This window comes from Ornithorhynchus anatinus, chromosome Y5 (genome assembly GCF_004115215.2).
Source record: "Ornithorhynchus anatinus isolate Pmale09 chromosome Y5, mOrnAna1.pri.v4, whole genome shotgun sequence".
Classification (NCBI taxonomy): Eukaryota; Metazoa; Chordata; class Mammalia; order Monotremata; family Ornithorhynchidae; genus Ornithorhynchus; species Ornithorhynchus anatinus.
In genome coordinates this window covers 776,448-803,915 of record NC_053179.1, presented here as the reverse complement: position 1 = coordinate 803,915, position 27,468 = coordinate 776,448, and the positions used below count along the sequence as shown (strand labels likewise).

The 27,468-nt window shown below is 46.9% G+C and overlaps 1 protein-coding gene across 4 annotated transcripts in view; it reads left to right on the top strand.

The window, feature by feature from the left end:
- The window catches only part of LOC114808758 (A-kinase anchor protein 8-like), a 122,692-nt gene that overhangs the window by 68,657 nt on the left and 26,567 nt on the right, over nt 1-27,468 (top strand). For all 4 annotated transcript variants that reach the window (XM_029056599.2, XM_029056601.2, XM_029056598.2 and 1 more), the window contains 5 exons: nt 22,534-22,795; nt 22,917-23,355; nt 23,632-23,737; nt 23,859-23,926; nt 26,336-26,399. In XM_029056599.2, the coding sequence (XP_028912432.1) occupies nt 22,534-22,795; nt 22,917-23,355; nt 23,632-23,737; nt 23,859-23,926; nt 26,336-26,399 (939 nt within the window). The remainder of the gene's footprint in view (nt 1-22,533; nt 22,796-22,916; nt 23,356-23,631; nt 23,738-23,858; nt 23,927-26,335; nt 26,400-27,468) is intronic.

The following is a 27,468-nucleotide window of genomic DNA, read 5'->3' as shown; positions in this document are numbered from 1 at the left end:
AGAAGGAAGTGGGAGCAAAGGAAAAGGAGGCATAGTCAGGGCAAACATATTGGAATAGATGTGTCCTCAGTAAGGCTTTGAAGGTGGGGAACAGTAATTGTTGGATTTGAGGAGGGAGAGCGATCCAAGCCAGAGGCAGGAAGTGTGGGTGAGGGGTCGGCAGTGAGGTAGACGAGATTGAGGTACAATGAGAAGGTTAGCATTAGAAGAGCGAAGTGTGCAGGCTGGTTTATAGTAAGAGAATAGTGAGATGAATGTCATGAGCCCACACCATAATGAGTTCACACCATCAGAAACTTAATGTAAAAGTCTGTCACTGGTCCTTTCAGACACCTCTCTTAGAGGTCTGTCCCATTTCACACTGTCAGGCACTTATTATATATGTGCGCCCTTCTTACAGGTCTGTCTAAAGTCCATCCCTGGTAAAGTCAGGCACCTATTCTAAAGGTTCGTCCCTGGTGATCCACCTCCCTGGACTGTCCCGTCAGGCACTCAACGACAAGTCAAATCATGGTGAAACCAAACCACCATTGTATCCAGCAGAAAACAGAAGCAGTGTGTATGCAGAAGCGGCATGGCTCAGTGGAAAGAGCACGGGCTTAGGAGACAAGGGTCATGGGTTCTAATCTTTGCCACCTGTCAGCTGTGTGACTTTTGGCAAGTCACTTAACTTCTGCCTTAGTTACCTGATCTGTAAAATGGGGATTAAGAATGTGAGCCCCATGAGGGACAACCTGATTACCCTGTAACTACCCCATTTTAGGAAAGTGCTTGGCACATGGTAAGCGCTGAAAAAATACGAACATTCTTAAAATCGTATTCAATTCTTAATAGTCTGATTGAAGAGAGAAGGGAATGCATACGCGCAGGGACACACACATAGAGCTATGCATCTGCCTGTTTTCCCTAAGTTTGTGCAGAGGATCCCATGTCAAAGGAGTTGAGAGTCTGGCTGCTTGCAGGACATCGTTCTGGTTCAAGTGTTAGGTGCTTTCCAGGGGCCATGCTCTAGGGTTTGCGACATAGGTCTTAGGTGATTTTCTTCCACTCCCCAAGGTCTGGTTCATAGCTCATGGTGACACTGCCTTGTTTCAGTTATTCATTCATTCAGTCATATTTAGTGGACACTTATTGTGTGAAGAGCACTGTACTAAACACTTCGGAAGTACAATTCGGCAACAAATAGAGACAATCCCTGCCCCCAATGGGCTAACTGTCTAGAACAGGGAAGACTGACATCAAAACAAGTAAACAGGCATCAGTAGCATCATTATAAGTGAATAGAATTATAATTATGAATATGTTCATTTACTCAGCTGCTCCGTCTTGTGGTACCACCCGCTTTTATCCACTTATGTCGGTTGTTTCGGGATGTTGCAGTGGGTTCTGATTCACTGCTTCAACTTTCCTGCTGTCTCAAACCTGTTATTGGGTAAAACCAGGGGATACAGCTATCCCTCCTCCCTTTCACCCACACCACGGGCTTTTTTTGGCTAGGTAGATTATCTCATGTATCTCCAGCAGTCTTTTCATTCATTCAGTAGTATTTATTGAGCGCTTACTATGTGCAGAGCTCTGTACTAAGCACTTGGAATGAACAAGTCGGCAACAGATAGAGACAGTCCCTACCGTTTGACAGATTTACAGTCTAATTGGAGGAGACAGGCAGACAAGAACAATGGCAATAAATAGAGTCAAGGGGAAGAACATCTTGTAAAAACAATGGCAACTAAATAGAATCAAGGCGATGTACATTTCATTAACAAAATAAATAGGGTAATGAAAATATATACAGTTGAGCAGGCGAGTACAGTGCTGAGGGGGTGGGGCAGGAGAGGGGAGGAGGAGAGGGAAAGAGGGGAGAAGAGGGTTTAGCTGCAGAGAGGTGAAGGGGGGCAGTAGAAGGAGTAGAGGGAGAAGGATAGCTCAGTCTGGGAAGGCCTCTTGGAGGAGGTGAGTTTTAAGTAGGGTTTTGAAGAGGGGAAGAGAATTAGTTTGGCCGAGGTGAGGAGGGAGGGCATTTCAGGACCGCGGGAGGACATGGCCCGGGGTCGACGGCGGGATAGGCGAGACCGAGGAACAGTGAGGAGGTGGGCGGCAGAGGAGCGGAGCGTGCGGGGTGGGTGGTAGAAAGAGAGAAGGGAGGAGAGGTAGGAAGGGGCAAGGTGATGGAGAGCCTTGAAGCTTAGAATGAGGAGTTTTTGTTCGGAGCGGAGGTTGATAGGCAACCACTGGAGGTGTTTAAGAAGGGGTGTGACATGCGCAGAGCGGTTCTGCAGGAAGATGAGCCAGGCAGCGGAGTGAAGAACAGACTGCAGCGAGAGGCGAGAAAGGAGGAAGGGAGATCAGGGAGAAAGCTGACACAGTAGTCTAGCCGGGATATAACGAGAGCCTGTAGCAGTAAGGTAGCCGTTTGGGTGGAGAGGAAAGGGCGGATCTTGGCGATATTGTAAAGGTGAAACCGGCAGGTCTTGGTAACGGATAGGATGTGTGGGGTGAACCGAGAGAGACGAATCAAAGATGACACCGAGATTGCGGGCCTGAGAGACAGGAAGGATGGTCATGCCATCCACGGTGATAGGGGAGTCTGGGAGAGGGCCGGGCTTGGGAGGGAAGATGAGGAGCTCAGTCTTGCTCATGTTGACTTTTAGACGGCGAGCCGACATCCGGGTGGAGACATCCTGGAGGCAGGAGGAGATGCGAGTCTGAAGGGAGGGGAAGAAGACAGGGGCAGAGATGTAAATCTGCATGTCATTTGCGTAGAGATGGTAGTCTTTTGCCTGATAGCAAGACGGTTCAATGTTTTCTCAAGGTGCTCCTTCTAGATTGTCAGGCCCTCCTCATATATCTCCTTCTATGTTGTTGTTCTTATTGTCACATAGTGGTCACTCTTAAAATGGTTTCTGTGTCACAAAATGGAGTCACTCTTGATCACTGGAGTGAGGTGGGAGGGCTCAAAGTGATTGAGTGCTTTAAAGTTAATGGTGAGGAATTTTTGTCTGATGTGGAGGTGGATGTTTATTAAGTTTCCTAAGGAGTGGTGAAACATGTCATGAGCATTTTTTGTAGATAAATGATCCAGGAATCAGAGTGAAGTGTGGCTTGGAGTGGGGAGAGACAGGAGGCTGGGAGGTCAACAAGGATCTGGTGCAGTAATCCAGGTAGGATAGGATGCGTGATTATATTAATATGGTAATAGTTTGAATGGACAGGACAGAGCAGATTTTAGTGATGTTTTGAAGTTGGGACTGACAGGTTTTGATGAGGAGTTGAATATTTGATTTGAAAGGGAAAGAGACATCTATGATAATGCCATGGTTACCAGCTTGTGAGACAGGAAGGCTGGTGTTGCTGTCTACAGTGTTGGGAAAGTCATGGGGAGGACAGGGTTTGGACTTCTGTTTTGGACATGTTAAGCTTGAGGTGACGAGAGGACATCCAAGTAGCGATGTTGAAGGAAGGAGGAAATGCAAGTTTGCAGAGAGGGAGAGAGAGAGAGACATGGGGTCTGGAGAAGTAGATTTGGGTATCATTCACTTAGAGGTTATAGTTGAATCTATGGGATTGAATGAGTTCTCCAAGGGAGTGGGTGTATTTGGAGAATAGAAGAGGACCCAGAACTGAAACTTGAAAAACATGCACAGTTAGTGGGTGGAAGGTGGAGGAGGAGCCTGCAAAGGAGACTGAGATTGAGTGGCCAGAGAGATGAGGAGAACCAGGAGAGAACAGTGTTAATGAAGCTGAGGTTTGATAATGTTTCCAAAAGAAGAGGGTGGTCAGTAGTATAGATGGCATCTGAGTGGTCAAGGAGGATTAGGATGGAGTGAGGGCCGTTGGATTTGGCAAGAAGGGAATCATTTATGACCTTTGAGAGGGCAGTTTTTGTGGAGTCCAGGGGGCCAAAGCCAGATTGGAGGAGATCAAGGAGAGAATTGGAGGGGAGAGCATTTGAGCCCACAGGTAAGGACAGCTCTCTCAAGGAGTCTGGAGAGGAATGGTAGGAGGGAGATACGGTTGTAACTGGAGGGAGCCGTGGGATCAAGAGAGGTTTTTTTTTAGGCTAAGGGAAACATAGGCAAATTGGTAAACATTGGGGAAGAAGCCATTGGAGAACAAACAGTTACGGATGGCTGTTAGGGAGAGAAGAAGGGAGGGGGCAAGTGTTTTGCTAAGGTGTGAAGGAATGGGGTCAAATCCTCAGGTGGACGGGGTGGATTCTGAGAGACGGCAAGAGATCTCTGGAGATCCTGTTGGGAAAGATCGCAGAGTTGAAGTGGCAGGAGAGAGGAGGGACTGGGGAGATTTTAGGGAGATCCCTCCTGAAAGTGTCAGTTTTCTTAATAAAGTTGTTGGGAGCAAGGGATGGACAAGGACAGTGGGGTTGAGGAAGTAGTTAATTGTGTGGAACAAGTGGCGAGAGAGTGGCGAGAGCAGTAGGCTTGGATGTCAATAAGGATGGAGAAGTAATTTTGCTAGGCAGATGAGAGAGCAGAATTAAAGCACACAAGGATAGACTCGAAGTAGATGAAGTCAGGCTAATATCTAGATTTCTGCCAGCAACGTTCTGCGGCTCATCCACAAAGACAGAGGAGACAGAACAAAGGAGGTAATTCAGGGCTGTGGGATAGTATGAGATCAGCGAAGGGAGAGGAGTGAATGAGTTCAGTAGAAAGGGTAATATTGAGCGTCAGTTTGGTCATCAAGAGAAGGAGGTTTGGATAAGGAGACTAAGTGGGGTTGAAAAAAGTGGATGGGTCCAAAAATGGAAGGCTTCTATCAGGGAACAGTACAGATTTATTGGATGGAAGTGTCTGGGAGAGTAGGCATGTGAGGAGGTTGTGGTCATTTTATAGGGATTTCAGAGTTGGTGAGGGTAGAGATTGTCTAGGATGAAGAGATCAAATGTGTCTTCAAGTTGTTGAGTGGGTGAGGTGGGGTACAGCAGGAGGTCAGTGGAGTTGAGTAGTGATAAAAGGCAGTGGAAGGGACATCAGGAATCTATATTTGGGTATTGAAGTCCTGAAGTATCAGGAATGGAGAAGGAGAGAAGCCATGTGAGTAAAGGATCAGAATGGTTAAAAATATTGGAAGTGGGACCTGGGGAGTAGTTGGTGACTGTTACTAGCATCTGGAGTGGGTGGTAGAGGCAGATGAATTAGGCTTTGGAGGAAGGGAAAGAAAGGGACGGAAGAGCTGAGAGTGCAAAAGCAGCATTGGGGAGTGAGAAGGAAGCCAGCACCTCCTCCTTTGCCAGTGAGACTGGGGGGAGTGGGTAAAGATGAGGACCCCTCTGGGTAGAGCAGCAGGGGAGACCATGTCATCTGGGGAGTGCCAGTTTTCAGCAATGGCAAGAAGTAGTGACTGGTTGAGGAAAGGGTCAAGATTGAAGGGAAGCTTCCCCATGTTGTAGCAAGGGTTCCACCAGCCACACCTGGATGAGGCTGTTGCGGGGGCCATCCTGAGGGAGAGGAAGGCGTGAGGAATGGGAAGAGGTTGGATGGGAGTGTTTTCACAGGGGCCAGCTCAGGGGAAGAGAGACGAGGGTTGGTGTAGGGACAGGATAACGGGGTGGGGGTGGAGGTGGCGGCGTGAGGGATGGAGAGGAGTTGGGTGGCAGGGGGGCAGGGGACATGTGATTGGAGGTGAGGACTGGATGGGCTCACTGTTGCAGGGGGGATTGAAGGATAATGTTGGGGTCGGTGAAGTTTAAGCATTGCAGTTGAGGTAAAAGACAGCAGTAACTATTTAATCTGGTGATATGAGATATGGTGGTAGGGGTGCAGTTGTTTAAGTAGGGAGTTAAACATGTGGGACTGCTGGCATGGGCAATGGGTATGGGGTTCAGTAAGACTGGAGCATTGTTTCTGGGCAGGGAGAGGGCAAAATGAAAGCAAATGAGAATAATTGGGAGTGGATGAGATTGATCTCTGGATTTCCAGCAACAGTGCTCCAGCTACTCGAGGACAGGAGTGGAGGAAACATTCTGTGTCAGTGAATTAAGGTAGTGGACTAGGGGTGAGATTGGTAAAGATGGGTACAAGGGAGTTGAGTTCAGTGGAGAGGGTGATGTTGAGCATGTCAATTTGGGTATCAGAAGAAGGAAGTTTGGTTATGGAGAGCAAATGGGGCATGATGACATTAAAATATTGGGTGGGGTCCAAAGATTAGTGGTTCTTTGGGGGAACAGGAAAGATTTGCTGGGATGGGGTGTTTGAGAAAGAAGTCAGATGAGGAGGTTGTGATGAGATAGGGGGATATCAGAGTTAATGAGGGTAGAGATTATACAAAGGCTAGAGGTGGTGACATCACCTTACCTTCTTACCTCTCTACTCTTCAACTACAAACCAGCCCTCACACTTCATTCTGCTAATGCTAACCTTCAGTTTGTACCTGAAGTTTTGTCTATCTCGCCTCCGACCTGTCACCCACATCCTCCCTCTGGCCTGGAATGCCCTCCCTCCTCTTATCAGACAGATTATTGCTCTCCCCCACTTCAGAACCTTAAGGCACATCTCCTCCAAGAAGCCTTCCCTGACTAAGCCCTCTCCTCTTCTCCCCCTCCTTTCTGTGCCGCTTTTACTTGCTCCTTCATTTGTCCTCCCTCCCATCCCCACAGCATGTATATATCTGTTTTTATCTGTAATTTATTTGTCTGTGTATTCATTCATATTAATTTCTGTCTCCCTCTCTAGATTTGAGCTTGTTATGGGCCCGAATATGTCTGTCTGTTATTACATTGTACTCTTCCAAGTGTTGAGTACATTAAAGAGAAGCAGCATGGCTTAGTGGAAAGAGCACGGGAATCAGAGGTGGTGGTTCTACTCCCAGCTCCGCCACTTGTCCGCAGTATAATTTTGGGCAAGTCACTTAACTTCTCTGTGCCTCAGTTACCTCATCTGCTGAATGAGGATTAAGACTTTGAGCCCCATGAGGGACAATATGATTACCTTGCATCTACCCCAGTGCTTGGAACAGTGCTTGGTACATAGTAAGAACTTAACAAATATCATCATTATTATTGTTATTATTATTATTACAGTGCTTTGCAGAAAGTAAGCACTCAAATAAATATATATGAATGAATGAATTAATTAATTAATTAATGAAGATCAAGTCTGTAACCAAGTTAGTGAGTGGGTGAGGATTGGAATGGAACAGGAGGTCAGTGGGGCTGCGGAATGATAGGAAGTGGGCAGTAGTAGGGTTCACATGGATATTGAAGTCCCCAAACCTCATTGTTGGGGTGGCGAGAGAAAGAATTTGAGAATGTGAACCAAGTGATTCGGAAAGGTGGAGGAGGGGTATTACGGGTGAGGGATATGGTAGAGGACCTGACTAGTAACAATTGGGTGGTAGAGATGGATGTTAATAGCTTCAAAGGAAAGGAAGGAGAGGGTTGGAGGAAGTGGAACTGTGTGGAAGTGGCGTTGAAGGGAGCAGGAAACCCACTCCTCCCCCTTTCTCAGTACTTCCTGGGGATTGGTAGATCAGGTCCACTCCAAAGAGAGAGAGGCAGGGGAGACACTGTCACCTGGAATGAGCCAGGTTTCAGTAACAGCAAGCAGGATCAGTGACTGGGTCAAGAACAAGTCAAGAATGAAGGAGAACTTCCATTTTTCCATAGGTAGCTCTTTACTGAGGCTGTTTGGGGGAATGGAAAGGAGATGGAGATGGAGAGTCAGGGAGGGGTTGGATGTTGGGGGATAAGGAGTACTGCTGGGAGGGAAGGGTTGGGATGAATTGATCAGAGGGGAGTTCAGAAGAAGTTAAGTGTTATAGGAGAGGTTTTCAGCAGCAATGGCACCTTAATATGACATTCTGTTGACTGCTGAAGTGATTGCACGTCTCTGGGTCCCTGAGAGTGAAGGTGAATTGTGCAGGAGCAAACAGGCAGTTGTTAATGTATAAAAAGATGGGTGCTTTTCACCAGTTGTCCTAAAAGTTCACCTGTTCTGTGTTCTCCACTGCTCCTAGAAGTGGCAGCAAATAGAGTTTGAGCAGGAACAGATCCCCCTCTCTGGACTGTAAGCCCACTGTGGTCAGGGAACGTGACTCTTTATTCATTCATTCATTCATTCATTCAATAGTATTTATTGAGCGCTTACTATGTGCAGAGCACTGTACTAAGCGCTTGGAATGAACAAGTTAGCAACAGATAGAGACAGTCCTTGCCGTTTGACGGGCTTACAGTCTAATCGGGGGAGATGGACAGACAAGAACAATGGCAATAAATAGAGTCAAGGGGAATAACATCTTGTTAAAACAATGGCAACTAAATAGAATCAAGGCGATGTACAATTCATTAACAAAATAAATAGGGTAATGAAAATATGTACAGTTGAGCGGACGAGTACAGTGCTGAGGGGATGGGAAGGGAGAGGGGGAGGAGCAGAGGGAAATGGGGGGAAAAGAGGGTTAAGCTGCGGAGAGGTGAAGGGGGGTGGTAGAGGGAGTAGAGGGAGAAGAGGAGCTCAGTCTGGGAAGGCCTCGTGGAGGAAGTGAGTTTTAAGTAGGGTTTTGAAGAGGGAAGAGAATCAGTTTGGCGGAGGTGAGGAGGGAGGGCGTTCCAGCACCGCGGGAGGACGTGGCCCAGGGGTCGACGGCGGGATAGGTGAGACTGAGGGACGGTGAGGAGGTGGGCGGTAGAAAGAGAGAAGGGAGGAGAGGTAGGAAGGGGCAAGGTGATGGAGACACTTGAAGCCTAGAATGAGGAGTTTTTGTTTGGAGCAGAGGTTGATAAGCAACCACTGGAGTTGTTTAAGAAGGGGAGTGACAGGCCCAGATCGTTTCTGCAGGAAGATGAGCCGGGCAGCGGAGTGAAGAATAGACCGGAGCGGAGCGAGAGAGGAGGAAGGGAGGTCAGAGAGAAGGCTGACACAGTAGTCTAACCGGGATATAACGAGAGCCCGTAACAGTAGGGTAGCCGTTTGGGTGGAGAGGAAAGGGCGGATCTTGGCGATATTGTAAAGGTGAAACCGGCAGGTCTTGGTAATGGATAGGATGTGTAGGGTGAACGAGAGAGACGAGTCAAGGATGACACCGAGATTGCGGGCCTGAGAGACGGGAAGGATGGTCATCTCATCCACGGTGATAGGGAAGTCTGGGAGAAGACCAGGTTTGGGAGCGAAGATGAGGAGCTCAGTCTTGCTCATGTTGAGTTTTAGGTGGCGGGCCGACATCCAGGTGGAGACGTCCTGGAGGCAGGAGGAGATGCGAGCCTGAAGGGAAGGGAGGGGGAGAGGACAAGGGTGGAGATGTAGATCTGTGTGTCATCTGCGTAGAGATGGTAGTCAAAGCCGTGAGAGTGAATGAGTTCACCAAGGGAGTGAGTGTAAATGGAGAACAGAAGAGGGCCAAGAACTGATCCTTGAGGAACTCCAACAGTTAAAGGATGGGAGGGGGATGAGGCGCCAGCGAAGGAGACCGAGAATGACCGGCCAGAGAGGTAAGAGGAGAACCAGGAGAGGACGGAGTCCTTGAAGCCAAGGTGAGATAAGGTATGGAGGAAGAGGGGATGGTCGACAGTATCAAAGGCAGCAGAGAGGTCAAGGAGGATCAGAATGGAGTAGGAGCCATTGGATTTGGCAAGAAGGAGGTCATGGGTGACCTTAGAGAGAGCAGTCTCGGTAGAGTGGAGGGGACGGAAGCCAGATTGGAGGGGGTCTAGGAGAGAATGGGAGTTAAGGAATTCTAAGCATCGAGTGTAGACAACTCGTTCTAGGACTTTGGAAAGGAAGGGTAGTAGGGAGATAGGGCGATAACTGGAGGGGGAAGTGGGGTCAAGAGCGGGTTTTTTTAGGATGGGGGAGACGAGGGCATGTTTGAAGGCAGAGGGGAAGGAGCCATGGAGATTGGGTGGTTAAAAATAGAAGTTAAGGAAGGGAGGAGGGCAGAGGCGATGGTTTTAATAATGTGAGAGGGAATGGGGTCCGAGGCGCAGGTGGAGTGGGTGGCACTTGCGAGGAAGGAGCACATCTCCTTTGAGGATGCTGCAGGGAAGGATGGGAAAGTAGGGGAGAGGGTTGATGTGGGGGAGAGGAGAGGCGGAGGGGTGACTTTGGGGAGCTCAGACCTGATTGTGTTGATTTTCGTGAGGAAATAGGTGGCCAGATGATTGGGGGTGAGAGATGGGGGAGGGGGAGGAACAGGGGGCCTAAGGAGAGAGTTAAAGGTCCAGAACAATCGGCGGGGGTGACGGGCATGGGTCTTCGTCTTCCTCTGATAGTAGGAGTGGGAAACGCCAGTTACAACTAGGATTCTGGTAATCAGCAGCCATCTTCTAAGCACCTTCCTTCTTTTTCATAACTTCCTGGTTTATCATTTTCTTTTTCTCCATCAAATACTCCCTTTCTTGTTTTTCTTATTCTTTTCTCCTTCCTTCTACCTTAGAAGCAGTGCCAGTATTCACCCCTGGCCAGAAACTTCCTCTCTTTCTTATAGGACATTCTACCATTCTTCCCATCTTCAGAGCCCTTCTAAAATCATATCGTCATAAAGCCCTCGTCTAAGCTCTCATTGCCCTTTCGTCTTTTTCACCTGTACTGACACTACCTGTAAACACGGTATAATCATCCTAACCTCAGGCTCCCGCCGCCGCCTCAGAGACATTTAGACCATGAGCCCCAAGACTCTCCTTGCCGATAGCCTTTTGACTTTGATTTTGATCAGGTCAACCCTTAGTCAAGGCAACACCCAACCCTGGTCATCACCTGCTTATTTATAATATTTTATTGTATCATGTTACTATATTACCGCTTTCGCATGTTATCATTAATTGTTCTCAGTGTTGCCACCTACCTCTCTGGCCTCACCATGTCCTTCCACCTCCACCTCCTCCCATCTGCCCCTCCCAATCCTCTCCTTCCCTTTCTCCTCTCTCGACCAGCGCTTACCCTCTCTCGCCTCTGCCTCCTCTCCCCCTCCAATGGCTTCTTCCCCACTGCATGTTTGAAGGCACACATCTCCCCTATCCTAAAAAAAACCCTCCCTTGAACCCACAGCCCCTCCAGTTATCATCCCATCTCTCTCTTACTTTCCTCTCCAAATTCCTTGCATGAGTCATCTACACTGCCTCAACTTCTTCTCCTCCAATCTGGCTTCCATCCCCTTCACTTCACTGAAACTGCCCTCTCAAAGGTCACCAATGATCTTTTTCTTGCCAAATCCAACAGCTCCTCCTCCATCCTAATCCTCCTCAACTTCTCAGCTGCCTTTGACTCTGTGGACCATCCCCTTCTCCTCAATACGTTATGCAACCTGGATTCACTGACTCTGTCCTCTCCTGGTTTTCCTCTTATCTTTCTGGCCATTCATTCTCAGTCTCCTTCACAGGATCCTCCTACCGCTCCCAACTCCTAACTATGGGGGTCCCTAAAGGTTCAGTTCCGGGTCCCCTTCTATTTTCCATCTACACGGTCTCCCTTGGAGAACTCAATCACTTCCATAGCTGCAACTGTCACCTCTGTGTGGCTGATACCCAAATCTACATCTCCTCCCCTGTTCTCTCTCTCCCTCCCTCCAGGCTCGCATCTCTTCCTGCCTTCAGAACAGCTCTACTTGGACATCCTCCCTCCACCTCAGCACTTGCAAGATTGAGCTCCTTATCTTCCCTCCCAAACCTTGTCCTCACCCTAACTTTCCCATCACTGGGGACGGCACAACCATCCTTCCTGACTCACAAGCCTAAAATCCTGGCGTCCTCAATTCGGCTATCTCAATCACCCCCCATATATAATCCATCACCAAATCCTGTTGGTCTCACCGTCACACCACCACCAAGATCCACCCTTTCCTCTCCAACCAAACCACTACCACGTTAATGCAATCACTTATCCTGTCCTGTGTAGATTACTGCATCAGCCTCCTTGCTGACCTCCCAACCTCCTGCCTCTCTCCATTCCAGTTCATACTTCACTCCAGTGCCTGGATTATCTTTCTACAGAAACAATCTGGGCACGTCATCCCCCTCCTCAAAAAATCTCCAGTGTTTGCCCATCATCCTTGGGAGGAAGCAAAACTCCTATTGGCTTTAAAGCTGTCCATCACCTTCCCCCCTCTGACCTCACCTACCTTCTCTCCTTCTACATCCCAGCCTGCACATTCTGCTCCTCTGGTGCTAACTTTCTTATTGTGCCTCGATCTCGTCTGTCTCACTGCTGACTCTTGGTTCCTACCTCTGTCCTGGAGCACCTCCCACCTCAAATCTGCCAGACTCTCCCCCTCTTCAAAGCCCTACTGAAGGTGTCCCTCCTCTAGGAGGTCTTTCCTGACAAAGTCCCACTTCTCCTCAGCTCCCACGCCCTTCCATGTCACCCTGACTCACTCCCTTTGCTCTGCCCCCGGCACAACACATGCTGCATATGATTTCTACGATTCTGTTTATTCATACTGATGCTTGTTTACTTGTACTCTTGTTTACTTGTACTCTTGTTTACTTGTACTCCCCCTCGCCGGTGAGACAGTGACTCTATTTGCTTTATTTACTTTCCAGCACTTAGAGTACATTGCTCTGTACAAAGTAAGTGCTCAATAAATACATCTGACTGAATGAACAGAGGGCAGTAGTCAGTGAACCTAAGGTTGGATAAATTTTGAAGGAGAAGAAACTAAACCCTTTCTCCCCATTGCCTCATTAGAGGTCCAAAGGGCCTGGGGACATTGTGCTCCCCAACCACCCTCCCCCCACTCCACCCGAAGTGGCCATTTTGGGAAGCCCTCACTCCCTTCCCCTGCCTCCACCCCCCCCCACCCCTTGCCGCTGGCCTTTGACTTTGATCAGGTCAACCCTTAGTCAAGTCAACTCCCGACCCTGGTTGTCACCAGCTTAATTAATACTATTTTATTGTATCATGTTACTATATTACCGCTTCCACACGCTATTGTTAATTGTTCTCAGTGCTGCCACCTACCTCTCTGGCCTCACCATGACCTTCCACCCCCCATCCTCCCATCTGCCCCTCCCAATCCTCTCCTTCCCTTTCCCCTCTCCCTCCCAGCTCTTTCTCGCTCTTTCCTCTGCCTCCTCTCCCCCTCCTCTCCCCACCCTAGAACCCTGCTTTACCAGCGCCACCCTTCTTCCCCCTCCTCCTATGCTCCCCTCCACCAAACTCCCTCTTCCCACTCTCCCCCCTTCCCTCTTCCCCACCCATGCCCCATCCCAGGCCTCCTGGTCCAACCTCCCCCATCCCCCCCCCCATCCAGGGCCCCGCCATCTCGTTCCCATCCAAACCCTCCCATTCCCCTGCTCTCCCCCTTCTCCCCCCTGCACCCACAGCTACCTTCAAGTGTGGCCTCTGGAATCCCCACTCCATTCCAGGTAAACTACCTTTCATCCTTGACCTTTTCCTTTCCCGCTCTCTCCTCCTCCTCGTCCTTACGGAGACCTGGCTCACTCCTGAAGACACGGTCTCCGCCACTGCTCCCTCAAGTGGAGGCTTCTCCTCCCACTCCCCAAGACTCACCGGAAAAGGAGGAGGCGTCCGCTTCGTTCTCTCACCCCGATGGAGCTTCCGCACTATCCCTCCTCCCCCTTCCATCTCCTTCCCCTCTTGTGAAGCCCATGTCATTCGCCTCTACCAACCCCTCCAGTTGCTTGTAGCTGTCATCTACCACCCTCCTGGTACCACCACTGACTTCTTCAACCACCTACACCCCTTTCTCACCTTCCTTCTCTCTTTCTCTCTGCCCACTCTGATCCTCGGAGACTTCAACATCCATCTGGATGTACCCTGTGACTTCTCTGCCACCCGCCTGCTATTGCTCCTCGACTCTGCCAACCTCCTGCTCCACCACACTCGCCCACTCATCAACATGGTCACACCCTCGATCTCTTCATCTCCTACCACTGCACTATCTCCTCCCTCACCAATTCTGAAATCCCTCTCTCAAACCATAACCTTCTCACCTGCCTCCTCTCTCACACCCTCTCCCCCTGAAAAGCTGTACTTTATAATATCTTTATAATATCGCCAAGTTCCACCCTTTCCTCTTCACCCGAACAGCTACAGGCTCTCGTAATATCCCAGCTAGACTACTGTTTCAGCTTTCTCTGTGATCTCCCTTCCTCCTGTCTCTCCCTGCTCCAGTCTATGCTTCACTCCTCTGCCTGGCTCATCTTCCTGCGGAAATGCTCTGGACATGTCACTCCCCTTCTTAAAAACCTCCAGTGGTTGCCTATCAACCTCTGCTCAAAACAGAAATTCCTCACTCTAAGCTTCAAGGCTCTCCATCACCTTGTCCCTTCCTACCTCTCCCCCCTTCTCTCTTTCTACTGCCCACCCCGCATGCTCCACTCCTCCTCGTGGTCCTGGAATCCCCTCCCTCCTCACCTCCAACAATCTCATTCTCTTCCCCTCTTCAAATCCCTACCTAAAGCTCACCTCCTCCAAGAGTCCTTCCCAGACTGAGCTCCCCCCTTTTTTCCCTCTGCTCCCTCACCCCCCACTTCACCTCTCCACAGCTAAACCTTCTTCTCCCTCCATTCCCTCTCCTCCTCCCCCCCCCCCCCGTCCCACTCCCTCAGCACTGTACTCGTCCGCTCAACTGTATATATCTTCATCACCCTATTTAAATTTGTTTAATGAGATGTACATCACCCTGATTCTATTTATTTGCCATTGTTTTTATGAGATGTTCTTCCCCTTGACTCTATTTATTGCCATTGTTCTTGTCTGCCTGTCTCCCCTGATTAGACTGTAAGCCCGTCAAAGGGCAGGGAATGTCTCTATCTGTTGCCGATTTGTACATTCCAAGTGCTAAGTACAGTGCTCTGCACATAGTAAGTGCTCAATAAATACGAATGAATGAATTAATGAATTAATGTACTACTCCCCCACAGAGATCTCCGCTCTCTGGATCCTATCCATCTCTCCAAAAGCATCTCTCCCCACCTTGCCCCCCATCCTCTCTTCCCACTCTCGATGATCAGGTTACTGCTCTCAACTCCACTCTCTCTACTCATCTCAACTCTCTCGCCCCCCTTTCCCTCCACCGCTCTTGCTCCACTAACCCACAACCCTGGGTCACTGCCTCTGTTGGCCTCCTCAGCTCCTATACTCGAACTGCCGAGCACTGCTGGTGAAGGTCCAAGCAGCAAGCCAACCTTACCTATTGAAAATTTATCCTTTACCCCCTTTACTCTGCCCTCTCCTCTGCCAGGCAAAACTTCTTTTCTTCCCTTACTGACACCCATGCCTGCCACCCCCACCAATTGTTCCGGACCTTTAATTCTCTCCTCAGGCCCCCTGTTCCTTCCCCTCCCCCATCCCTCACCCCCAACCATCTGGCCACCTCCTTCATCACGAAAATTAATACAGTCAGCCTCATCCCTCTCCCCTACTTGCCCATCTTTCCCTGTAGTATTCTCAGAGGAGATCTCCCTCCTCGCAAGTGCCACCCCCTCCACCTGTGCTTAGGACCCCATTCCTGCTCACCTTATAAAAACCATCACCTCTTTCCTCCTCCCCTCCTTAACTCTTCCCTCCTCCTCTCCTTAACTCTTCCCTCCTCCCCTCCTTAACTTCTATTTTTAACCACTTACTCTCCAATGGCTTCTTCCCCTGTGCCTTCAAAAAAGACCATGTCTCCCCCATCCTAAAAAAACCCTCTCTTGACCCCACTTTCCCTCCAGTTATCGCCCTATCTCCCTACTACCTTTCCTTTCCAAGCTCTTAGAACAAGTCATCTACACTTACTGCCTAGAATTCCTTAACTCCCATTCTCTCCTGGACCCCCTCCAATCTGGCTTCCACTCTACCGAGACTGCTCTCTCAAATGTCACCCATGACCTCCTTCTTGCCAAATCAAATGGCTCCTACTCTATTCTAATCCTTGACCTCTCAGCTGTCTTCAACACTGTTGACCATCTCCTTCTTCTCCACACCTTATCTCACCTTGGCTTCCCAGACTCCGCCCTCTCCTGGTTCTCCTGTCATCTCTCTGGCCGCTCATTCTCGGTCTCCTGTGCAGGCTCCTCCTCCCCCTCCATCCTCTGTTGGGTTTCCGCAAGGGTCAGTTCTTGCCCTCTTCTGTTCTCCATCTACACTCACTCCCTTGGTGAACTCATTCGCTCTCACGGCTTCAACTATCATCTCTATGCTGATGACACACAAATCTACATCTCCGCCCCTGTCCTCTCCCCCTCCCTTCAGGCTCGTATCTCCTCCTGCCTCCAAGACATCTCTACCTGGATGTCTGCCCGCCACCTAAAACTCAACATGTCCAAGACTGAGCTCCTTATTTTCCCTCCCAAGCCCTGTCCTCTTCCTGACTTCCCTATCACTGTGGATGGTACGACAATCCTTCCCATCTCTCAAGCACGCAACCTTGGTGTTGTCTTTGACTTGGCTCTCTAATTCACCTCACACATCCAGTCTGTCACCGAGACCTGCCGGTCTCACCTTGATAATATCGCCAAGATCCACTCTCCACCCAAAGGCTATCTTACCGGTACAGGCTCTCATAATATCCCGGCTGGATTATTGTGTCAGCCTTCTCTCTGATCTCCCTTCCTCCTGCCTCTTCTCACTCCAGTCTATTCTTCATTCCACTGCCCGGTTCATCTTCCTGCAGAAGCGCTCTGGGCATGTCACTCCCCTTCTTAAAAACCTCCAGTGGTTGCCTATCAACTTCTGCATGAAACAAAAACTTCTCACTCTTGGCTACAAGGCTGTCCATCACCTTGTTCCCTCCTACCTCTCTTCTCTTCTCTCTTTCTACTGCCCACTCCGCACGCTCTGCTCCTTTGCCGCCCACCTCCTGACCGTCCCCCATTCTCGCCCTTTCCCGCCGTCGACCCGTGGGCCATGTCCTCCCACTTTCCTGGAATGCCCTCCCTCCTCACCTCTGCCAAACTAATTCTCTTCCCCTCTTCAAAGCCCTACAGAGAGCTCACCTCCTCCAAGAGGCCTTCCCAGTCTGAGCTTCCCCTTGTCCCTCTGCTCCCTCTGCTGCCCCTCTGCCCCCGCTTCAACTCCCCTCAGCTAAGCCCCCTTTTCCCCCTCTTTCCTTCTGCTCCTCCCCCTCTCCCTTCCCCTCCCTTCCCCTCCCTTCAGCATTGTGCTCGTCCGCTCATTTGTATATAGTTTTATTACCCTATTTATTTTGTTAATGAGACGTACATCCCCTTGATTTTACTTATTGCTATTGTTTTTGTCTGTATGTCTCCCCGTTTACACTGTAAGCCCGTCAGTGGGCAGGGACTGTCTCTTTCTGTTGCCGATTTGTACATTCCAAGTGCTTACTACAGTGCTCTGCACATAGTAAGCGCTCAATAAATACTTTTGAATGAATAAATGAATAATGCACATTTGTATGTATCCATAATTTATTAATTTATTTGAATGTCTGTCTCCTCTAAATTGTAATCTCCTTGTGGGCAGGAATCGTTGCTACCCATTCATTTAATACAGTGCCCTTCAACCAATAAGCTCTCAATTAATACCACTGATTGATACTGAGATCTTGAGTGGCTTTTCATAATAGCGCAGTTTCCTTGAGTACGTGTTTCAAAATCTCATTTAAAATAGCCCGTCATTCATTCTACCTGGAGCTGTAATGGAAATACTTTGGAGAGGTTTCTACATATTTTAGTTGCCCTTCTTACTTACAGGTGTCTTGAACATCAATAATATGAGTGAATACCTTGCTAGAATTAAAATTGGAATTGAATAAATAAATGCTATGTACAGTTTAAGAGATCCCAGTCTGGTAATCAAGACACTCCTAGACGAAGATCTGATGGGAATTAATCCATCAATCAGCAATCAGTGATATTCATCAAGTGCTTACTGGATACAGAACATTGTACTAAGCATTCAGGAAAGTACAGTACAATAGAGTTGGTAGATACGATCCCTGCTTACAAAGAGCTTACAATCTGTAGTGGAGACAGGCATTAAAGTAAATTACAGAGAGGGGAGATGGCTGTATATGTAAGTGCTGTGGGGCTGGGGTTGGGAGGAATATCAAGTACTTAAGGGGATCAGATCCAAGGGCACAGCTGACACACAACCTTCTCTCTCCAGTTTTGGCCCCCCCCCATCCTTTTCCTTCAAGTCTTGTCCCACAAACCTCTTTCCAGTTTTGCTCCCCTTGACGTTTCTTTTAAGTCCTGTCCCCCAAATCTTCTCTTTTCAGTTTTTGCTCCTCTTTCCTTTTCTTTCTAATGCTGACCCCAAACCTTTTCTTTCCACTTTTGCCCTCCCAGCCTTTTCCTTCCAGGCCTGTCCCCCAAACCTCCTCTTTCCTGTTTAGCCCCCCTTGCCTTTTCTATCAAGTCCTGTCCCCCAAACCTTCTCTTTCCACATTTCCCCCCTTTCCCTTTTCTTTGATGTCATGTCCCCCAAATCTTCTTTTCCAGTTTTGCCCCACCAGCCTTTTCCTTCCAGATCTGTCTCCCAAACCCCCTCTTTCCTGTATTGCTCACCTTGCCTTTTCTTTCAACTCCTGTCCCCCAAACCTTGTCTTTCCAGTTTAGCTCCCCTTTCCTTTACTTTCTAGTCCTGTCTCCCAAAACTTCTCTTTCCACTTTTGCCCCCCTTGCGTTTTCTTTCAAGTCCTGCCCCCAAACCTTCTCCTTCCAGTTTGTCCCACAACCCTTTTTTCCAAGTCCTGTCCTTCAAACCTTCTCTCCCAAAACATCTCTCCCGACCTTGCCTCTCTATTCTATTTACCCACTCTTGATGACCAGATTACTGCCCTCAAGTCCACCCTCTCTACTCCATGGCTCAGTGGAAAGAGCATGGGCTTTGGAGTCAGAGGTCATGGGTTCAAATCCCGGCTCGGCCATTTGTCAGCTGTGTGACTTTGGGCAAGTCACTTAACTTCTCGGTGCCTCAGTTACCTCATCTGTAAAATGGGGATTAAGACTGTGAGCCCCACGTGGGACAACCTGCTTCCCTTGTGTCTACCCCAGCGCTTAGAACAGTGCTCGGCACATAGTAAGCGCTTAACAAATACCAACATTATTATTATTAACTCAACTCTCTCGCTCCCCTTTCCGTCCGCCGCTCTCGATCCACTAACCCGCAGCCCTGGATTTCTGCCTCTGTCTGCCTCTTTCACTCTTTAGTTTGAGCGGCTGAGTGCTGCTGGTGAAAGTCTAAGCACCAAGCCAATCTTATTCATTGCAAATTTATCCTTTCCTGCCTTAACTCTGCCCTTTCCTCTGCCAGGCAAAACTATTTTTCTTCACTCATTGATGCCCATACCCATCACCCCCGCCAATTGTTCTGGACTTTGAACTCTCTCCTCAGGCCCCCGTTCCTCCCCCTCCCCCATTGAAGCAGCGTGGCTTAGTGGAAAGAGCCTGGGCTTGGGAGTCAGAGGTCATGAATTGGAATCCCAGCTCTGCCACTTGTCAGCTGTGTGTCTGTGGGCAAGTCACTTAACTTCTCTGTGCCTCAGTTACCTCATCTGTCAAATGGGGATTAACCGTGAGCCTCACGTGGGACAACCTGATTACCCTGTATCTCCCCCAGTGCTTAGAACGATGCTCTGCACATAGTAAGTGCTTAACAAATACCAACATTATTATTTATTTTTATCCCTCATCTCCAGCGATCTGGCCACCTACTTCATTACAGAAATTAACATTATCAGGTCTGAGCTCCCTAAAGTCACCCCTCCCCCTTCTCCATCCCCCCCACTCCCAACCCTCTCCCCTACTTTCCCAAGCCTTCCCTGCAGTATCCTCAGAGATCTCCTCCCACCTCTGAAGTGCCACCCCCTCCACCTGTGCTTCAGACCCCATTCCTGCTCACCTTGTAAAAACTATTGTCCCTTCCATCCTCTCCTCCTTAACTTCTTTCTTTAACCACTCATTCTCCAGTGGCTTCTTCCCCTCTTCCTTCAAACATGCCCAGGTCTCCCCATCCTAAAAAAAACCCTCTCTTGACCCCACTTTCCTTTCCAGTTATTGTTCTATTTCCCTTCTACCCTTCCTTTCCAAACTCCTAGAACGAGTCATCTACACTCGCTGCCTTGAATTCCTTAACTCCAGCTGTCTCCTGGACCCCTTCCAATCTGGCTTCTCTCCCGTCCCCTTCACCTAAACTACTCACTCAGAGGTCACCCATGACCTCCTTCTTTCCAAATCCAATGACTCCTACTCTATCCTAATCCTCTTCGACCCCTAAGCTGCCTTGGACCATCCCATTCTCCTCCATACTTCATCTCACCTTGGCTTCACGGACTCTGTCCTCTCCTGGTTCTTCTATTATATTTTTGGCTGTTCATTCTTGGTCTCCTTCGTAGGCTCCTCCTTCCCCTCCCATCCTCTAATTGTAGGGGTTTCTCAAGGGTCTGTTCTCCATCTACTCCCTTGGTGAACTCATTCACTCCCACGACTTCAATTATCACCTCTGTGCAGATGACACCTAAATCTACATCTCCTCCTCTGTTCTCTGCCCTCCCTTCAGGCTCATATCTCCTCCTGCCTCAAAGACGTCTCCACCTGGATGTCTGCCCGCCACCTAAAACTCAACATGTCTAAAACTGAGCTCCTTATCTTCCTTCACAAAACCTCTCCTCTCCCTGACTTCCCCATCACTGTGGATGGCATGACCATCCTGCCCATCTCACAAGCCTGCAGTCTTGGTGTCATCCTTGACTCTGTTCTCTCTTTCACCCCACACATCCCATCTGTCACCAATACCTGCCGGTGTCACCTTCACAATACACCTTCACAATATTCCTAAGATCCACCCTTTCCTCTCCATCCAAATGGCTATCGTGCTGGTACAAGTTCTCATAATATCCCAACTGGATTATTGTGTCAGACTCCTCTCTGAAATCCCTTCCTCCAGACTCTCCCCACTCCAGTCTGTTCTTCGTTCCACTGCCCAGATCATATTCCTACAGAAACGCTTTGGGCATGTCACTCCCCTCCTCAACCTCTAGTGGTTGCCTGTCAACCTTTGCACAAAACAAAAACTCCTCACTCTTGGCTTCAAAGCGGTCCATCATCTTACCCCCTCCTACCTCACCTCCCTTTTCTCTTTGTACAGCCCACCGCGTACAGTCCGCTTCTCTGCCGCTCACTTCCTCACAGTCCCCCATTCAAGCCTGTCCCACCGTCGACCCCTGGCCCACATCCTCCAGCTGTCCTGGAATGCCCTCCCTCCTCACATCTGCCAGACTAACTCTCTTCTCCGCTTCAAAGCCCTACTGAGAGCTCACCTCCTCCAAGAGGTCTTCCCAGACTGAGCACCACCTTTCCCTCTGCTCCCCCTTCCTTCCCCTTTCCCCCTCCTGCCCTCTGCTCTTCCCCCTTTCCCTCCCCTCAGCCCTGTGCTTATTTGTATATACTATTTATTACCTTATTTATTTTGTAAATGAGGTGTATATCTCCATGATTCAATTTATCTTGATGATGTTGTCTTTTTTTGTTCTATTTTTCTTGGCTGGCTGTTTCCCCCGTTTAGATTATGATTCCATTACTGGGAAGGGATATCTCTATCTGTTGCCGAATTATACATTCCAAGTGCTTAGTACAGTGCTGTGCACATAAGTGTTCAATAAATTCTTTTGAGTGAATGAATGAAGAAGGGAGCATTGGTAGTATAGCCTAGTGGATAAAGCACAAGCGTGGAAGTCAGAGGGACTTAGGTTATAATTATGGCTGTGCCACTTGTCTACTTTGTGACCTTGGTCAAGTCACTTAACCTCTCTACCTCGGTTTCCTCATCTGTAAAATGGGGATTAAGACTGTGAGCCCTTTATGAGACAGAAACTGATTAACCTGTATCTACCCCATTGCTTAGAACAGTGCTTTACACTTAGGAAGTGCTTAACAAATACCACTATTATTAGTAGTAATAAAAGGAAGTCTTATGAGGGAAGTCTTCTTGGAGGAAATGTGATTTTACTAAGGCTTTGAAGGTGGGGAGAATGATGGTCTATCATATTCAAAGTGGGAGGTAGTTCCAGGCTAGGAGGAGGATATGAGAGAGATCAGTGGAGAGGTAGATGAGATTGAGTTACAATGAGTAGGTTGAGAGCACAGTGTACAGGCTGGGGCATTGTTTATAATCAGCATGATAAGAAAGGAAGGGGTGAAACGATTGAATGATTTAAAGCCCAGAGTAAAGAATTTCTGTTTGATGTGGAGGTGCATGGACAATCATTGGAGGTTTTGGGGAGATATGAAATGAGCAATTTTATAGAAAAATGATCCAGGCAGCAGAATTAAATATGAATTGGAGCGGTGAGGTCAGCCAGGAGGATGATGCAGTAGTAAAGCCTGAAAATGATGAGTGCTTGAATCAACATTGTAGCAGTATGGTTCCATAGGAAAGCCTGAATTTCAGAATTTCATGAAAGTACAACTGCCAGGATTTTCTGATTTTTACCAGATGAACCTTTCCAAATTTGGATTTAGAATTTTAGGAAATGTTAATTTCTTGCAATCAGTGCTTTTGTTTTAAAAGACTTTCCTACACTAATCCAGATTCAAATTGCTATCTGAAGGATCTTTTGAACCTTATCAATCACATTGAAATTTATGTTTAATTGGAATTATTATTCTTATTTCAGGTTATGAAAACTATAGTTATGGATATGGATACGGTCAGGACAACACTTCCAATTATGGGTATAACATGGCCACCTCAAACTCTTGGGAAATTCCTAGTACCAACACAAATGCAAACCCCAATACTTCAACAAGTTCCAGTACTGATACTGTTTTATCCAAAATTAACCAGAGTTTAGACATGGTGACCCAGCGTTTGGATATGGTGTCTCACCTAGAAATGGACATGATGCAAGGAGGATTATATGGCTCAGGTGGGGATAGGTGAGTAAAGTTTCTGAATTGAAATGAATTAGTATTATGTACATTTCTGAAGATATAAAGTGTTTCTAAATATTTCATTCCTGCCTCTCATGACTGACAGCATTCTATGCACTTTTTTAAGGTTTGATTCCTATGATGTGTATGACTCAAGAGCGACACTAAATGATCGTGATATATACAGATTTGATTATGACTATAGTGAAATTGATCCAGAAATGGAGATGGCTTATGAAAGTCACTACGATGCTTATCGGGAACAGTTTCAAATTCGTGATTCTTTTGGCCAGAGGGCTCAAGGCTGGGCCAGAGATGGCCGCACCAATCGCTCAGTTGCTGCAGGCTACGGACGAATGTGGGATGACCCTATGGCAGCACGAAGCCATTGTGGCCCTGTCTCTTCCCGGCTTCCATCTCTCTTCTCCCAGAAGATTATTCCTGAGTACGGAGTGTTCCAAAGTATGAGAGGAGCATATGGGAACATGCGATTTGGATTTGGATTTGGCAGTGGCCTGAAACAGATGAGAAGGACCTGGAAAACATGGGGAAATGCTGACTTCAAAGTAAGTATCCAGCTTTAATTTGAGGGTCTTCCTCTTCTGCAGATACTAAGTTATTTGGAAAGTGAATACAGTGTGTTGCCTGGTTTTCTAGCGTGTTAGTGCTGTGGCTTCAAATTCATATTTGGACATTCTTCAATAATTCTAAATATGGAGAGGAATTTAAACAGCAAAGCAAAAATGAAACTTTTTGCAATTTGGAAAAGAATGGAGGTAATTGAATTTAGGCCATAGGTCATACAATACTTCATCTTTTGGGGCTGATATTTTCTTCTACAGCCACAGAAGAAGAAGAACAAGAAGAGGAAACAATCAAATAGTACTGATGAACCAGACAACAAGGCAGCTAAAACTGATGGCTCTGACAACAGTGACTCTGAAAATGGTAACTTACTGGTATTTAGTTGAGGGCTTTTAATGATTTTTTTCCTTTCTCTTTTATATGTTGTTTTCATTCTATGTAATTGAGCTTTTAGACTTCTGAAGTGCTGACCATTGTCTTTCAGATGAAGGCACCGAAGGGGAAGGAACAGAGACTGTGGAAGCATCTGAAAAAGTTGAAAAAAATTCCAAAGTAAGTTAATTCAGGAAAGGCATTTAATTTCTCCACTGACATATGGGCCAATCCTCCCTTTCTTTATGTAAAAAGAAAGGATAATGAGAAATCGAGGTTAAGCTTAGTAGGGTGATTGTGCTGAGATCCAGGCAGAGGAAACTGGTATTTATGACTGTGAACTTTTTGTGGGGTGTTTTATTATTGTACTCTCCCAAGTATTTAGTATAGTGCTTTGCACACAGTAAGCCTAAATAATTAGGAAGGAAGCAGTGGGGAGGAGAGAGAGGGAAGAAGAGGTGGAGATAGGCTGGAGATAAGTGGTGTTTATAACCCAAGGTACTTATGATGTTTAGAATCATAGGCTAGAACCACAGGTTTGAACAAAAAGGAAAATTGTTGCTAAATTGATTCAACTCAGTGATAAGACATGGGGAATTTCTAGATTAAGCCTGTACAATTTTTACATTTTGTACTAAAAGTCAATTAATCAGTTGTATCTATTGAGTGCTTACTGTGTGCAGAGTACAGTACTAAGTGATTGGGAGAGTAGAAGACAACAGAATTGGTAATTACATGCCTTGCCCAGAATGAATGTACAGGTTAGAAGGAATAGAAATTTATTTGCATTTAGGCTGCTGGAATATAGATATGCAACTCTGTGTGCCAGATAATGTTTCTTGTGTCCAAGTTGTTTATTGCTCTTCATCCAGTCTTAGTAGGGAATGCTACTAGTAGGGGATGTTCTAGCAACATCAGCATCATATTTTGTACCTGTACTAGCCTGTTTCTACAGACAGAATATTTGCTTCCAACCTGAATCTACATATTAATCAATAAATCAATTAATTGCATTTATTGAGAGCTTACTATGTGCAGTTACTTGGGAGATTACAGCATAACAAAATCGGCAGCCTCATTCTCTACCCATAATGAAATTACAATCTAGAGCAGGAGACACATTCTAGAGGGGGACATACAACTTCGCTTCTGGTACCTATATGTCTAGTCTGGTAAACTGCAGGTATGGACATCTCTACAGAGAATCGCAATGAAAAAGTGATAATTCTTCCTGGACAGTGGAATCAACAAACTAATAGAGTAAAGAGCAGAGAGTGTGCCATTTATTAATCCTGTCTCTCAAGAGCAGTCTTCTTCCCTCATTTTTCCCCTGTTTGGTATACAGTTTCCTGTTGTACTGTGACTGTTTCTGGAGGCTTCCCCCAACTCAGAGGCTCTCTTCCTCCCGAGGATATGTCTGGGGGTGGAGTTTTGCTTCAAATTCCATTGTCTAAGTTTGCTGGGGAATGGATTTAGTCCCTCTCCTTTTATATTGTAGATTATGTTAGCAGTAACTATTTTGAGAGAAATTAGTGAAACACAGTGGCTTAGTGGACAGAGCACGCTTGGAGTCAGAAGGACTTGAGTTCTAATCCCATATATGCCACTTATCTGCTGTGTAACCTTTGACAAGTTGCTTCACTTCTCTGTGCCTCACTTATCTGTAAAAGGGGGATTAGACTGTGAGCCCTGTGTGGAATAGAGACTCTATCCAACCTGATTAGCTTATACCTATCCCAGCACTTAGTACAAAGCTTGGCACATAGTAAGCTTTCAACAAATACTATTTTAAAAAATCTTATTCAATCAAAAGTGTTCATTGAGTGTAGACCACTACACTTAGCCTTAGATAAAAGTTGCTGTTGTAGAGTTATTCTGGAGAGAGATAATGGTCTCCCTCAATCTGAAAAAGTGGCTTAGTTGCTACTGGCAGTCCTGTGATCCCTCACTCCCTTCTTTCCTAACTCTGTTTCCCTTTTTCCGGTCTCCCTCTTTTTCCTCTCCTGTGAAGTTGGAGTATGAAATTACTTGAGCTGGCAGAATATACTTTTTGGAGATTTGTGGCTCTAATGGCAGTCACTAGTTTCACTTTTGGGAAGGGCAATTTGGAGATTGGAAGCCAAAGCCTTGGTTTTGTTTCTTCTCACACCTGGCCCAAAGGAAAACCCAGCCATTGGCTGTTCTCTTAATTACCAAGTTATGAATTGGCAGAAAGTCCTTTTTCCCTATGGAAGATTTCTGCCCCAAGTCTCTCCCCCACTTGCTCTGTCTCTTTGTCTGTCTGGTATTCTAGCCCTCTCCTTGCCGTGCCTTCTGTTGAGAATGTCCTGTGATTTCCACAGCCAAAGGGGCTTTTCTGCCACAGGGACTGTATTTAACTACTGTTTCGGATCCCACCCTTAAACCATTATTTCTTCCTTTGCAACTTTGGTCCAGTTGTTTTTAGGTCATGTTAGATAAATTATTATTAGTCAGATTTTTATCGACTATTCAAATGAAATGTACAGGAAAGTGCAGGACATCCCTGACTTGAGAATTCTTGTAATCCATTATCTAAATAGATGGTTTTAATAATGTGAATTGGTTTAGGAAGGAGAAGATGATGAAGGGAAAGATGATGGGAAAGAAGATGGAAAACCTGATCCTGAGAAAGGTAAGCAGTTGCATGAACATAATGTATTTCATACTGATTGTTTCCTTGGTTAAAAATTGTAGTTAAGATGTGTCACTATGAATGTACTCAAGAGTACAGGAGTTCTTGGAGGTGAACTTTGTGCGAGAACTACGTTCATCTCCCTATTCTTACTCATCATTGCCCTTTGCCTGAAACCACTTGTACTGAGCTAAAATAACAGTGACTTTAAGATAGGCAATCATCTTAACACTGCTTGTGTAAAGTGAGGATCATATTGTACAGTGTCTGATTGCCAATAAAAGAATAGATGACTCTTGTGACTCTTTTGCTTAATCCTGTAGTAATACCACATTACACCAAAAAACAACATGGCTTTATTAGATAGAGCCTGGGCCTGGGAGTCAGAGGACCTGGGTTTTAGTTCTGTCTCTGCCGCTTGTCTGCTGTGCCACCATGGGCAACTGTTAACTTCTCTGTGCCTCAGTTATCTCATCTGTAAAATGGGGATTCAGTCTGTTCTTCCTCCTACTTAAACTGTGAGCCCAGTGTGGAACCTGGTTGTCTTGTAACTACTCCAGTGCTTAAAACAGTACTTGATACATAGTAAACACTTAACAAATACCAGTTATTTTTAACATTACAAGTCCTTAGAAAAAGGCAGATAAAAAATGAGCCTATCCTTACATCTTTTTAATCAGTCAATCATTAGTATTTATTGAGCACTTGCTGTGTGCAGAGCACTATAGAATACTGAGCTTTGGACTTGGCAAGAAAGTAGTCATCAGTGACCTTGAAAGGGGGCCACTTCTCTGCAGTTAAGGCAGAAGCTAAATTGGAGGGGGTCAAGAAGAGAATTGAGGAAAGGCAGTGGAGGCAGCAGGTATTGACAACTCAAGGAGTTTGGAGGGGAGTGATAAGAGGGAAATGGGTTGAGAGCTGGACAGATGTTTGGTTATGGGAGGGACTTTTTTAGGATTGGTTACATGAACATGTTGAAAGCCATGGGGAAAGAGAAGAAAAAATTGATTTTTGTGTGGCTCCTTGTGAATCCTTCCCTAGGTGTAGATATGAATGTGTAGACTCTTGG